The following is a 13,073-nucleotide window of genomic DNA, read 5'->3' as shown; positions in this document are numbered from 1 at the left end:
GCTGACCAACGCTCTATCCACTGAGCCAAACCGGTTTCGGCAAGGTTTTGATTTTTAAATCTAAGAGACTGTTCCCAATATATAGGGGAGGGTCCCTAGGCCTGGCCAGTGATCAGAGCCAATCTGTGGGGGCGACCGGCAGGCAGGGTGATTAGGGGGCTTCTGCTGGCACCCACCTTGGCTGGTGGTCTGGCGCCACCCATTTTCTGCCCCTCCACCCCATTGGTCACCTACCTCTGCAGGGTGGCTGGCAGGCGGGGTGATTGGGGGGCACCTCCCACTAGCACCCGTCTTGGTTGGTGGCATGGTACTGCCTGCTGGCCAGCCCTGCCCCCCCGATCGCCACCACCAATCGTCTCCCTCTGGGGGGCAGCTTCTGCATTGAGCATCTGCCCCTGGTGGTTAGTGAGTGTCATACCAACCAGTGGTTCTGCAGTTCGGTCTATTTGCATATTAGGATTTTATTATATGGGATAATTGCATCTAAAAACAAAATAAACAAGTGGAACAGAAAGAGACTCATTGATACAGAGAACATTTTGACAGTTGCCAGATGGGAGGGGGTTGAAGGGATGGGTAAAAAAGGTGAAGGGATTAAGCAGTATAAATTGGTATTACAGAATAATCAGGGAGATGTAAAGTACAGCATAAGGAATATAGTCAATAATATTTTAATAACTATGTATGATGTTAGGTGAGTATGATATATAACAGCATGCTCACTTGGTAAGTTATATAATGTCTAATCACTGGAGGGCATACCTAAAATTAATATAATATTGTATATTAACTATAATTGAAAAATGATTTAAAAAACAGACTTTTGTTGGCTTTAACTCTGAGTCTGAAAACTATTGAAGGTTCTGAGTAGCAGTTACATGATTTAACTTCCATTTCAAAATCACTTAGTCTGTTATGCAGAGTCTACACTGGGGTAAGAGAGAGGGAAGAGAAGAAATAAGAAGATCAGTTAGAAGTCTATTTCAATCCCATCAGAGATAATTGAAATAGGGTAGCTTGACAGAGGTCATAGGAATTTGTCAGATTCTATACACATTCTGAGGGTAGAGCCAACATAATTTGCTAACAAGTTAGACATGGGATATAAGATAAAGAAAAGGTCTGGGATGACTACTCTGAGCAATTGGAAGGATTAAACTGCCATTTGTTTAGATGTGGAAAGCTTTGTGAGGATCAGATCTAAGGAAGGAAGAAAGGGGTTCAATGTAAATATATTGACTTTGAGATGTGTAGGAGACATTCATACATGAGCAGTTGAATATACAAGTATGGAGCTAAATGATAGGTCCCAAGATGGAAATATAAATTTGAGAGTCATCAGCCTAAAGATGAAATTCAAAACTATGAAAAAGATGTGATAGAGAAGAGGTCCCATGGATCTCTAGGGAACTCCCACAAGTAAACAAAATGAGATAGAAACTAGCAAATGAAATTATGAAGGAATCAAGCAGTATCAAACTTGTTTTCAGTATAAGTAAAGTCATTTTTTATGTTATAGAAGAGTACCTCCAAATTTCAGAAATAATACTGTCAGATAGAATGGTGGGAACAAAGGTACCTGAAAATCTCTCAAAACAAAATCCATGAAATAATTCCAACTGATCAAAAATTTGACATAGTTTTTCAAATTCAATATGCTATATTGAACCCAATCATTGCTAGCTCCTCATAAAGAGATAATACATTATTTAAATGACACACAAAATGATCGTCATACTTATTAGCAACTAACGAATAAGTAAATTGGAATAATTATCTCATCCACAAAAGTGATCTCCTTGACCAAAGAATAAAAGACCTTTTCAGAAAGAGTGCTCTATTTTGCTCTTAACACAAGAGGACAACAGTTCAGCTTAGTTTGATTAAATAAAAGTTCTTTAGGGGGTATCCAAAACTTCCACTACTAACATCTGGTAAAAACATTATATGATCAAGTATTTAAAAGAAGCCAATGTACTATATGTGAAATATCAAGCTGAAACTAAGAATAAAATTTTTTCTAACATGAAACTTCTCTTTCTAAATCTGACTAAAAAGCATCTTGGATTAAATGTTAACACAAAGTGTGCCAATATTCAAGTTAGAACCTGTTTAGATCCTGACTAACAGGTATTATTAGTATTACTCCTCAAAGCATTTACAAGCTTCTCCCTTCTTTATAAATATGAGCAAGGCAAATAAGATGCCTCATACTATATTTAAAAAACCTTTTCAGTTCCCTTTTTATTGATTTCTAAAGGGAATGGATTTATATGAAGCAAGAACTTTAAAAAATACATGTCTACAGGGTAGGAACAAAGCTCATAAGAGGTCATTTTTCTGTTGGCCATTCTTTATAATATTATCAAGACAATATAACAAAAACAAAAGAATTATCATCCTTATGATACATGTTAGAAGTCATCTTTTCATTTTCTCACCTGTATGGAAGTAATAGAAGCTGAATGCCCCTGAAGGACTGCTACCGGTGCACAAGTTCGAAGACACCACACTCTTACAACCTTATCACAGCTGCCTGCAGCAATAAGAGTGTTTTCATAGTTTACAGCCATGTCAGATATTTCTGCAGAGTGTCCTCGAAGTGTAGCAAGGAGGCGTCCATCATCTGTTGCCCAAATTTTCACCAAACAGTCATCTGAACCCTATGGTGACAAGAAAGAACAGAATATTTACAATGAAGCAGGTATTTCCCTTTCCCCAAAAAGCAGGAGAAACAAAGGGAAGATTTTATTAAGTCACTTATAAGCCTTTACATTTTAGTCTCCGCTCTCCAGGTAATATGGATCCAGTAGCAAATATAAAATGATGTTCAAATGATAGCACTGACAAAGCATTGTCCAAACTGACAATGGTATTTGTGAGAGCTCCTCAAGACTACTATCAATCCCTGACAACTCAAAAAAATGTTAGGATTAAGTACCTGTCATTCTTTCTTTCCTTAGGCCTGACAGCCTTTTTTTTTCTTCTTAATTGCTTGAATATTTATTCTACAAATACTTAAAAATTTAACCCAAAGTCTACATGCATTTCTCAGTAAACATGAGGCTTTTTCTTGATAATAAATGGTGAAAGCATTTTTAACTTCTTATTGATCATTTCTAAAGAGCTTTAAAAATAGTAAAAAGCAATTCTACCCCATTATGGAAAATAGAGGCCCGATGCATGAAATTCATGCAAGTGTAGGCCTTCCTTCCCCTGGCTGCCAGCACTGGCTTCCCTCTAGCACTCAGGACTCAGGACCCAGGCTTCTCTCTGGCTGCCTGCAGGCACCTGGGAACTGACAGGCACCTGGAATCGGGCTTCCCTTGCAGCCCAGGCTTTGTCCAGAGGATTTCCGGTCTAATTAGCATAGTATGCTTTTATTATTATAAGTTATTTAATAATTATCTATTTATAGCAAGATGGCAATCATCATCCTCATTGTAATCATTAATAAGCAAATACTTATATGATGCATTTGGAGTCATACAAATATCCATGAAAGAATTTGTAATGAGCAGGGACCGGTTTGGCTCAGTGGATACAGCGTCGGTCTGCGGACTGAAAGGTCCCGGGTTCGATTCAGGTCAAGGGCATGTACCTTGGTTGCGGGCACATCCCCTGTGGGGGGTGTGCAAAAGGCGGCTGGTTGATGTTTCTCTCATCGACGTTTCTAACTCTCTGTCCCTCTCAATTCCTCTCTGTGTAAAATCAATAAAATATATTTTAAAAAAAAGAAAAAGAAAGACTTTGTAATGAACTCCAAGGAATTACACCTTATCAAAATACAAACCACTTCCTTAGCTGTCACATAGAAATTTAAAAAGAAAATTAGGCCAGCCCTCACTGGTCTGGCTCAGTGGTCAGATCATCACCTGCATACCATATGGTGATGGTTTCAATTCCCATCAAGGGTGCATATCTGGGTTGCAGGTTGGATCCCTGACCTCTGGAGGCAACCAATTAATATTCCTCTCTCTCCCTGTTTCTCTCTCCTTCCTCCCTCCCTTCCACTCTCTAAAAATCAATGGGGTGGGTGGGGGGAATATCCTCAGGTAAAAATTAACAAAACAAAAAAAATAAAATAAAATAAAATTAGGCCATTACCTACAGTTTTGTGTTAACTTAGTACTAAAATAATGAGTCTAATAGCCTTTTCTTGGGAATATTAGTATGCTACAATATTGTGCTCAAAATCACACAGTATACTCTGGTTAATGAAAACCCAACTTTAAATATAACCAATACTAAAATCAAAGAAAGATATGCACAACTCTAATCTTCATTACTAACTGTGTAATATAGTTCAACTATTCAGCCATAAGGATAATGTCATCATTAATTAAGCAGAACTGGCAACAGTTACACTAAATGACAGATGGAAAATGCATATTAAATAAATATTTGCTAAAATGTAAATAAAATTGAGTAGACAAAATTTGTTTCATATAAATTAACCACCTCTAGACTATAATGCCTTCTGAAAGGTAGGGGACATTATAGTTCACATTAATTTACTTATATGGAATGAGAAAAAGATTTTCAATTTCCATTCATCTTTCCTTACATTCATGTATCTAAAAAGAAACTGCAAAAAACATAATTCAATCCCATAAGCCTAGCTTCAATTGTTGTTAATTTCTAATATGGTACAGTATTACAAATTTTAAACTCACTGTAAAAATTCTTCTCCCACTTCGGTCAAATGCTACACAGTAGACAGATGACAAGTGCCCCAGAATTCTCTTATGCATCTTAATGTGCTGGTAAGCAGATGAAGGAAAAATATGGCTGAAGCGACTGCATCCTGTTAATTGCCTGGCAGAGGTGATATTCACTGGAAAATATAAAATAGAAGATTCACTTCTTAAAACCTACAAGTGAAACCTATTTTAGGAAGTTAAATCATTAATATTAAGATGAGATAAAACAGGGTACACATACCACAGCAATTCTACCCTGCGAGAAGTCTAAATTTAATTATACATTTCACGATTTTATGAACTCAAGTTCACTACTGCAAAGCATTAAGAACATTCATTCTTTTAAATCCCAGAAGTCTGACTTTTGTTTGCTTTACATTGTTTCTCAAGTACATTCCCATTTTGCCTTTCTTTGTACACAATAGTCAAGGAGACTGTTACTTTAAATATATATGTAAATCTTTCTATAAAATGAAGGTATCTATAATAATAAAGGCACAATATGCTAATTAGACAGGATAGCCAAACAACCTTCCGTACGTCATTTCAGACAAAGCCATGACGGTGGGGGCTGAGGCAGACAGATAAAGGCGGTTAGAGGCAATCAGGCAGGCAAGTGACCGGTTATGGGTGATGAGGTCAGCAGGTGAGTGGTTAAGGGCAATGAGACAGGTATGCAGAGTGGTTAGGGGTGATCAGGCAGGCAGGTGAGCAGTTAGGAGCCAGCGGTACCAGATTGTGAGAGGGTGCAGGCCAAGCTGAGGAACCCACCCCCAACACATGGATTTTGTGCACCGGGTCTCTAGTTTTAGAATAAAAGTATTATTTTTTGTTAAATATAATACATCTTAAAAATTATATAATTTATAATTTTTCCTGTCCTCACACCCATCCACCCCATCTATAGCTGTCCCTAAAACTTCAATAGTAATATAAGAGGATTTATATAGTGAAAAGATAAAGGAAGCCATGAAACCACATAGGTTCTCAGTAAAAATTCTTTTTAGGCTTGTATATAGGTTCTCGTCTTTTTGGTTTCTGAAACTGTAGGGTCTCTCTCTAGTTACCAATGAACTTTGAGGCTTCCTCTCCTATGAGCTCATCTTAGATCCTATCTCCATTTTGTTGGTTTGTTTATTTGTTTTTTGCCTTGTAGTTAATTTTATTTAAAAGGAGCCAGAAGGAAACACATGTCTGCACAATTCTCTTTCACATACTGCCTGTATTCTTTTCACTTCCCTCAAATGTCTTGATCCCTATATAAGGATTTACAAGCACTCAATTGCACTGATTCCTCAAATCTTCCATTATAGACTGAAAATATTTAAAATCTCACACATTATATTTTAATCAAAATATAAGATCCCTATAAGCTCAAAGTTACCTTGAAGCAAGGTGACATTTTGCCATAGTGTATAAATAATATAGGACAAATGATAATAGCTTTATGTTAAAGCAAGACAAAAGGCAAGAACTGAGTTGTAGCAGGATTAGTACAATCAGAACCATGCCATAATAAAAAACATGAAACCTTTCAATGTCTCAATCTTAAGAGCAAAGAAGTCTTTTTTCAGGGAAAGGTAGATCCATTGGCCATTTTAAACTGATGAAATGACAAAAAAATGAATGATGAATAGCAAAATAAACAAAATTTTGCATGTATATTATAAGACAGAGAACTGAGTATTTATGTAACATTAAGAGATGCTGAATAAATAATGGTAGAAAAGCCATAAGCATTTGTAACAGGTAAGAGAATTTTATTTATTTATTTATTTATTTATTTATTTATTTGCAGCTCTAAAGAATTGTTTTTTGACAGCTCCCAAGCTCTAAAAATTTCTACAATTCTACATTTGGAAGAGCATGCACCATAACTTTGGGACTCCGGTAAACTTCCTTCTTTAATCAAACAAACATTCTTTACTGCTTGGAGTTCTTTGAAACAATCAAGCATTAATTACTTCTGCTTTGCTTTTTTCTATACATATTTTGCAAGTATTTAGAGGAAAAGACATGTTACTTTAAAGCAGGGTTTCTCAATTACTTCATTACTACTGACACCTTGGGCATATGATTTTTCATGATCAAAGACTATATCTATATTTCAGAGTGTTCAGCAGCATCGCTGGCCTCTACCCACTAGTTGTTAGTAACACCCACTACCACCAAGTTGTGACAAAGCAAATATATCTCCAGGCATCGCCAAATTACTCCTAGGGAGGAGAGGAAACTGTCTCTGGTTGAAAACCACTGCTTGAAGCATAAAAATAAAAACAACTTCAACAGAAAGAAAAAATAAATTAAAAAAAAATTTTTGAGAAGAGGACTGGAGATAGAAAGAAAACCAGTGAAAGAGGAGAGATAAATACCTATCAGAAATGCAGTCATTTGTCCAGCAAATACTGCGTTTCTAGATAGCCAAAGGAACACAATCATAAGAACAAAATATACTGCACCCCAAAAGAGTTAGTACCTCAAGCCCAAACTGTTAATTCAGAAAGTTACTAAAATTTTTATGTATCTTTATAGTATACAAAAATTAAGATTACAGTCTATTCAAAAAATTCCACATATGTGTGAAATCATATTAGTTTTCTTTCTCTAACTAGCTTATTTCACTTAGAAGAGTCTACAGGGAATAAATGATAATGGGAAAAAAAAAGGAGAAAAAACATTTTCACTTTTTAAAACTCCTTTACAGAGAAAAATAATAACTACTTTAAAAGAAAAAAAAATGAAAACATTTACAACAAATATGACAAAGTCTTAATTTTTTAAAACACATAAAACTAAGCACCCATAAGAACACCATCAAGCTCTGATAAATTAGTGGGTTAAGGAAATTAACAAATAAGTCACAATATAGGAAATACAAATAATAATCTAAGTCACTGAAATAAAATAAGACCTAAAATATGGAGGCATGGAACAGACTGACATACCTGGATGTGGGGTTGAATGGATGAGAAGAGATAAGCCAAAGATATTATATAAAATGTAAATGAGACTATATGACTTATATAAATACATACATGCATTCACCAAAAAAGGAGAAAGTATTGAAAGATTTTAAAAAACTGCCAACTAGGAATACTTTATTCACCAAATACAAAGGAAAATAAGGCTATCCCAGACAAACAAAAGCTGCCTTGTAAAAAAAAAACTGTGAATTCTTGAAGCTGAATTCAAAAAACACCAATAAGCTACAGGAAAACATAAGAAAGCACACAAGAGAGTGGTAAAGGTGAAAACAGACAAAATTAGAAAATTATAATTCAATATTAAAATGGTATTTTTACCAATAGTCTATACATTGAACACAATCCCTATCAAAATTTCAATGATTAAAATTCCAATAATTCACAGAAATAGAAAAAGCACTAAATAAGAAAAGACACTAAGCAAAACAATCCTGAGAAAGAACAAAACCTAACGTTATCACACTTCCTGATTTTCAAAAAGTTTATGTGTTTAAAAAAGCTGCCTTGTAAAAACTACTGTGGATTCCTGAAGCTGAATTCAAAAGACACCAATAAGCTAAAACATAAGAAAGCACACAACAGTGTGGTAAAGGGAAAAAAGACAAAATTAGAAAATTATAATTCAAAATTACAATGTTATTTTTACCAATAGTTTATACATTCAATACAATCCCTATCAAAATTTCAATGATTAAAATTCCAATAATTCACAAAAATAGAAAAAGCACTAAATAAGAAAAGACACTAAATAAGCAAAACAATCCTGAGAAAGAACAAAACCTAACGTTATCACACTTCCTGATTTTCAAAAAGTTTATGTGTTTAAAAAAGCTGCCTTGTAAAAACTACTGTGGATTCTTGAAGCTGAATTCAAAAGACACCAATAAGCTAAAACATAAGAAAGCACACAACAGTGTGGTAAAGGGAAAAAAACAAAATTAGAAAATTATAATTCAAAATTACAATGTTATTTTTACCAATAGTTTATACATTCAATACAATCCCTATCAAAATTCCAATGATTAAAATTCCAATAATTCACAAAAATAGAAAAAAGCACTAAATAAGAAAAGACACTAAATAAGCAAAACAATCCTGAGAAAGAACAAAACCTGACGTCATCACACTTCCTGATTTTAAGCTATAAAACTATAATAATAAAAACAGTCTGGTACTATATAGAAAGAGACACATACTGTATACCAAATAAAAGATATTGATGGGTCTAATGCTGTGAATTTTCCCCCTTGTTTTTGTGGGTACCAAGTTGTTATTTCATACAAAAGGGTAAACCATGGGGACATGTGTTTTGGTGGAGGGAGTAGGGACAAAAGACATAATACATAGTAACCCCGTGGGAAAATCAAAGAGCCAGGCAAAAAGCTCAACAGGTATTAGAAGAGTTGGCTCTGGCTTTACCAATCTCCACCCCCCCCCCCACCACCAGTTTGACAAAATGACAGTAAAAGGCAATATAGCATGAGAAAAAAAATGGCCTAGCTTCTTCATCATCTATAAAATCTATAACATAGGCATGATACCTCTTATCTTCACAATTAAGTAAGGTCAATTTTGTAGAACATATTATACTATAGCACAGTAGGCTTAGTTCCTGTGAAACAGTCCTATCTATTCCTCTCCCCTTTGGGATCTCAGTGTTCTCACATTCCAAAATAGATGGGGTGGGGGGGAAATGGGAGAAGTTTCATATTAAATTGGACTCTGATGGTAGTGATCTCTATATTAGAGAAAATGATTACGCATAAGTGAATATTACATAATTTGCTGACTATACTTGACAAAAAATCTGTTATATAATAAACACTCTTTTTGTGCCAGGCACTGTGCTAATCACTTCATGTTTAATTTATTTAACCATATGAAGTCAATACTATTAATATCCTCCTTTTAGGGCATGCAAACTGAGGCATAGAGGGGTTAAACAATTTATACAAGACCCCAAACTACTAAGTGGCAGAGCCAATATTCAAGCCAAGCAATCTGGCTTCAGAGGCTGATCTCTTAACCAATATTCCATAAAAGCATTTCTCAAAATGAGAGAAAAATAAAAATTATAGAGCACTGTCCCAATACACCAAGGCTGTGAGTTCAATCAAGGATCAAGGCACATATAAGAAGCAATCAATGGAGAGAAACCAAGATGGCGGCATAGGGTAGACACTCGAATGCAGCCTACCACAACAAATTTGAATTTAGAACTGAAAAACAGGGGAAACATCTCTATGAAGCGCCTGACGGCTGGCTGAGAGGAAGCTCTACCATCTGGGAAGGAGAGAGAAGGCACGCTGAAGCTCAAGAACTGTGAAGGTACAGAGAACTGTGCGCGTGAAAAGGCGGCCGCCCGACTTTGCTGCTTGTGGAGTGAGGAGAGGGCAGGCTGAGTTCGCTGCTGGCTTACTCCCAACACACGGAGAGGGAGAACAGCTAATGCGCGGCTGGCTTTCTTGTTCTGGAGGAAAACAAAACCACCCTAATGTGCTGATAGACGGCCCCAAACAGAAAGAGGCCAGACTATCAGGCAGTGGACAGAGATCTCTTGGAGGTATGTGAAACCAACGGCCATTACTGCGGGACTCAGAAACCAGACTCTTGTAGGGAGGGGCTGAATAAAGCTTGTCTGCACCACCCAAGACTCTGCCCCATCCAAGCAGAGCACAGAAGCCTTTCCAGTGGCTAGCTTTCTCATTCCCAGTGAATGGGACTCTCCTAGGAAGTGACAGACAGGAATCTAAAGCTTGTCTGCGCCTATACCAAAGAGGTGCGTGCGCCTGCAATCAATTGTGCGGGATTCAACAAAGCTTGTCAGTGCCACCCCGAGACTCCGCCCCATCCAAGTGGAATACAGAAACCCTCCTAGCTGAGACACTTCTGATCCTCATAGCCAATTGGCTTGGAGATCAACACTTCCCAGTGATACCAACAACAAGCAAGGCTTAACAACAACACTGCACACACAGTCCACAAAGGGCTACATCAAGTCTGTCCACCTCAGGTAACTGGGAGGCTGACTCACTGAACCATATTGGACACCTTAGCACACAAAGCCACCCTACCAACTCAGGGAAGCTGTGAAAATGCCAAGACAAGGAAATAGATCACAAACAAAAGAAATGGAGGAAAAGAAGCAACTGGATATAGAGTTCAAAACTACGCTTATAAGGTTTTTCAAGAATTTCCTAGAAAAGGCTGATAAAATAAACAAGATCTACGAGGATATGAAAAGGGATCAACTAGAAATAAAGAATACATTGTATGAAATAAAAAATATTATACACAGCCCTAAAAACAGAATGGAAGATCGCAAGAATCAAGTCAAAGATTTGGAACACAAAGAGCCAGAGGACACTCCTCCACAGAAGCAAGAAGATAAGAGAATCCAGAAAGTTGAAGATAGTGTAAGAAACCTTTGGGACAATTTCAAATGAACCAACATCAGAATTATGGGGGTCCCAGAAGAAGAGAGAGAGCAAGATACCGAAAGAATACTAGAAGAAATAGTGACAGAAAACTTCCCCCACCTGGGGAAAGAATTAAACTTATAAGTCCAGGAAGCACACAGAACCCCAAACAAAAGGAATCCAAAGAGGACCACATCAAGACACATCATAATTAAAATTCCAAGAGCAAAAGACAAAGAGAGAATATTCAAAGCAGCAAGAGCAAAGCAGCACCCATACGATTGTCAGCTGTTTTTCAACAGAAACCATGCAGGCCAGACGGGAATGGCAAGAAATATTCAAGGTGATGAATAGCAAGAACCTACAGCCAAAAATAATCTACCCAGCAAAGCTATCACTCATAATCAAAGGCCAGATAAAAAGCTTCACTAATAAAAAATAAAAAAAGCTAAAGGAGTTCATCACCGCCAAACCAGAATTATATGAATTGCTGAAAGGGGTTCTTTAGGAAGAGGAAGAAGATAAAGATAAAAATTATGAACAACAAATATGTAACTATCAACAAGTGAAACTAAAAACCAAGGGAATTAAAAATCCTGATGAACAATATTAACTGGTGAACATAGTAGAATCAGAGGTATGGATGGGGAGTGAACTGACGATTCTCGGGGAAAAGGGGAGTGGGGGGAGTGGGAAGAGACTGAACATAAACTGTGCACCTATGGATGAGGACAATGGGGGGTGGGGAAAGGGCAGAAGGTGGGGTGGGAACCTGGTGGAGGGGAGCAATGGAGGGGAAAAAATGAGGAACATTTGTAATAATATGAACAATAAAGATTTATTTAAAAAAAAAAAGAAGCAATCAATGAATATATAAGTAAGTAGAACAACAAATCAATGTTTCTTTCTCTTTCTCCCTCCCCCTCTATCTATAAAATCAATCAATAAAAAATGAAACAAAATTATAATGTCTTAATATGTAAATTATGCTATAGTCACTACAACAGGTTTTACCCCAATCTATAAATCTAGCCCAAACCAACCCAGAACATAACTAATGCTGCCAAATTATTCAATTATAAAACCATAATATAAAGGGAGCATGCAGGAGGCAGCCGATCAATGATCCTCTCTCATTATTGATGTTTATATCTCTTCCTCTCCCTCTCCTCCTTTCCTCTTTGAAATCAATAAAAATATATTAACAAAAACTGAATTCTTACATATACACTTAACACATACAATATTAATCACAAAATGCTAATGAAAGAAATCAAATACCTCAATAAATGTTAACATACCATGTTCATGGGTTAGAATGCTTAATGTTAGTAAGCAAGTCAATTCTCCCAAATTGATTTATAGGCTCACTGAAATTCCTTTCAAAACACTTTTGCAAACACTGACAAGCTTATTTTAAACCTCATGGCCCAGTGCATGGATTCATGCACATTGAAAGGAAATTAATTGGAAGAAATATTTTAATATCGCTATTCGCCCTTTTTCTATAATAGAAGTACCAACCAAATTCATGATCAACAATGACAGATCAAAACACATGCATGTGATTGGTGCCAGCAAAAGCTTTACATGTATTGTGCATGTGTGAGTCAATGTTTATTTTTAAATTGCCAGTGTGCATCATATGTACCGACTGGTTAGACCACATGTGTCAAACACAAGGCCCGCGGGCCAAATCCATCCCGCCAGGCCCTGCAATGTGGCCCGCACCGCGGTGTCATCACTGCACTCCGCTGCGTTTCCATCACAATGACCGTTTATGACTGTTCAGTAAACCATTCGGCCCTCGATTTAGGCTGGATTTTAGATTTTGGCCCCTTCTCTGATTGAGTTCGACACCCCTAGGTTAGACAGTCAGACTGTCAGACAGACGTACAGTCGGTAACTTAGCTATATATATATATATATATATATATATATATATATATATATAGAGAGAGAGAGAG

General features: G+C 36.6%; 1 protein-coding gene across 3 annotated transcripts in view; it reads right to left on the bottom strand.

Annotated features, from left to right (window-relative positions):
• Window positions 1–13,073, bottom strand: part of BRWD3 (bromodomain and WD repeat domain containing 3) — a 135,123-nt gene that overhangs the window by 85,669 nt on the left and 36,381 nt on the right. For all 3 annotated transcript variants that reach the window (XM_036439828.2, XM_036439829.2, XM_045582376.1), the window contains exons 7-8: window positions 4,677–4,837; window positions 2,442–2,663 (exon numbers count right to left, since the gene is read on the bottom strand). In XM_036439828.2, coding sequence (XP_036295721.1) covers window positions 2,442–2,663; window positions 4,677–4,837 — 383 coding nt within the window. The remainder of the gene's footprint in view (window positions 1–2,441; window positions 2,664–4,676; window positions 4,838–13,073) is intronic.

Source organism: Pipistrellus kuhlii, unplaced genomic scaffold, assembly GCF_014108245.1.
Source record: "Pipistrellus kuhlii isolate mPipKuh1 unplaced genomic scaffold, mPipKuh1.p scaffold_m20_p_16, whole genome shotgun sequence".
Lineage (NCBI taxonomy): Eukaryota > Metazoa > Chordata > Mammalia > Chiroptera > Vespertilionidae > Pipistrellus > Pipistrellus kuhlii.
This window is presented reverse-complemented; position numbering and strand designations above follow the sequence as displayed.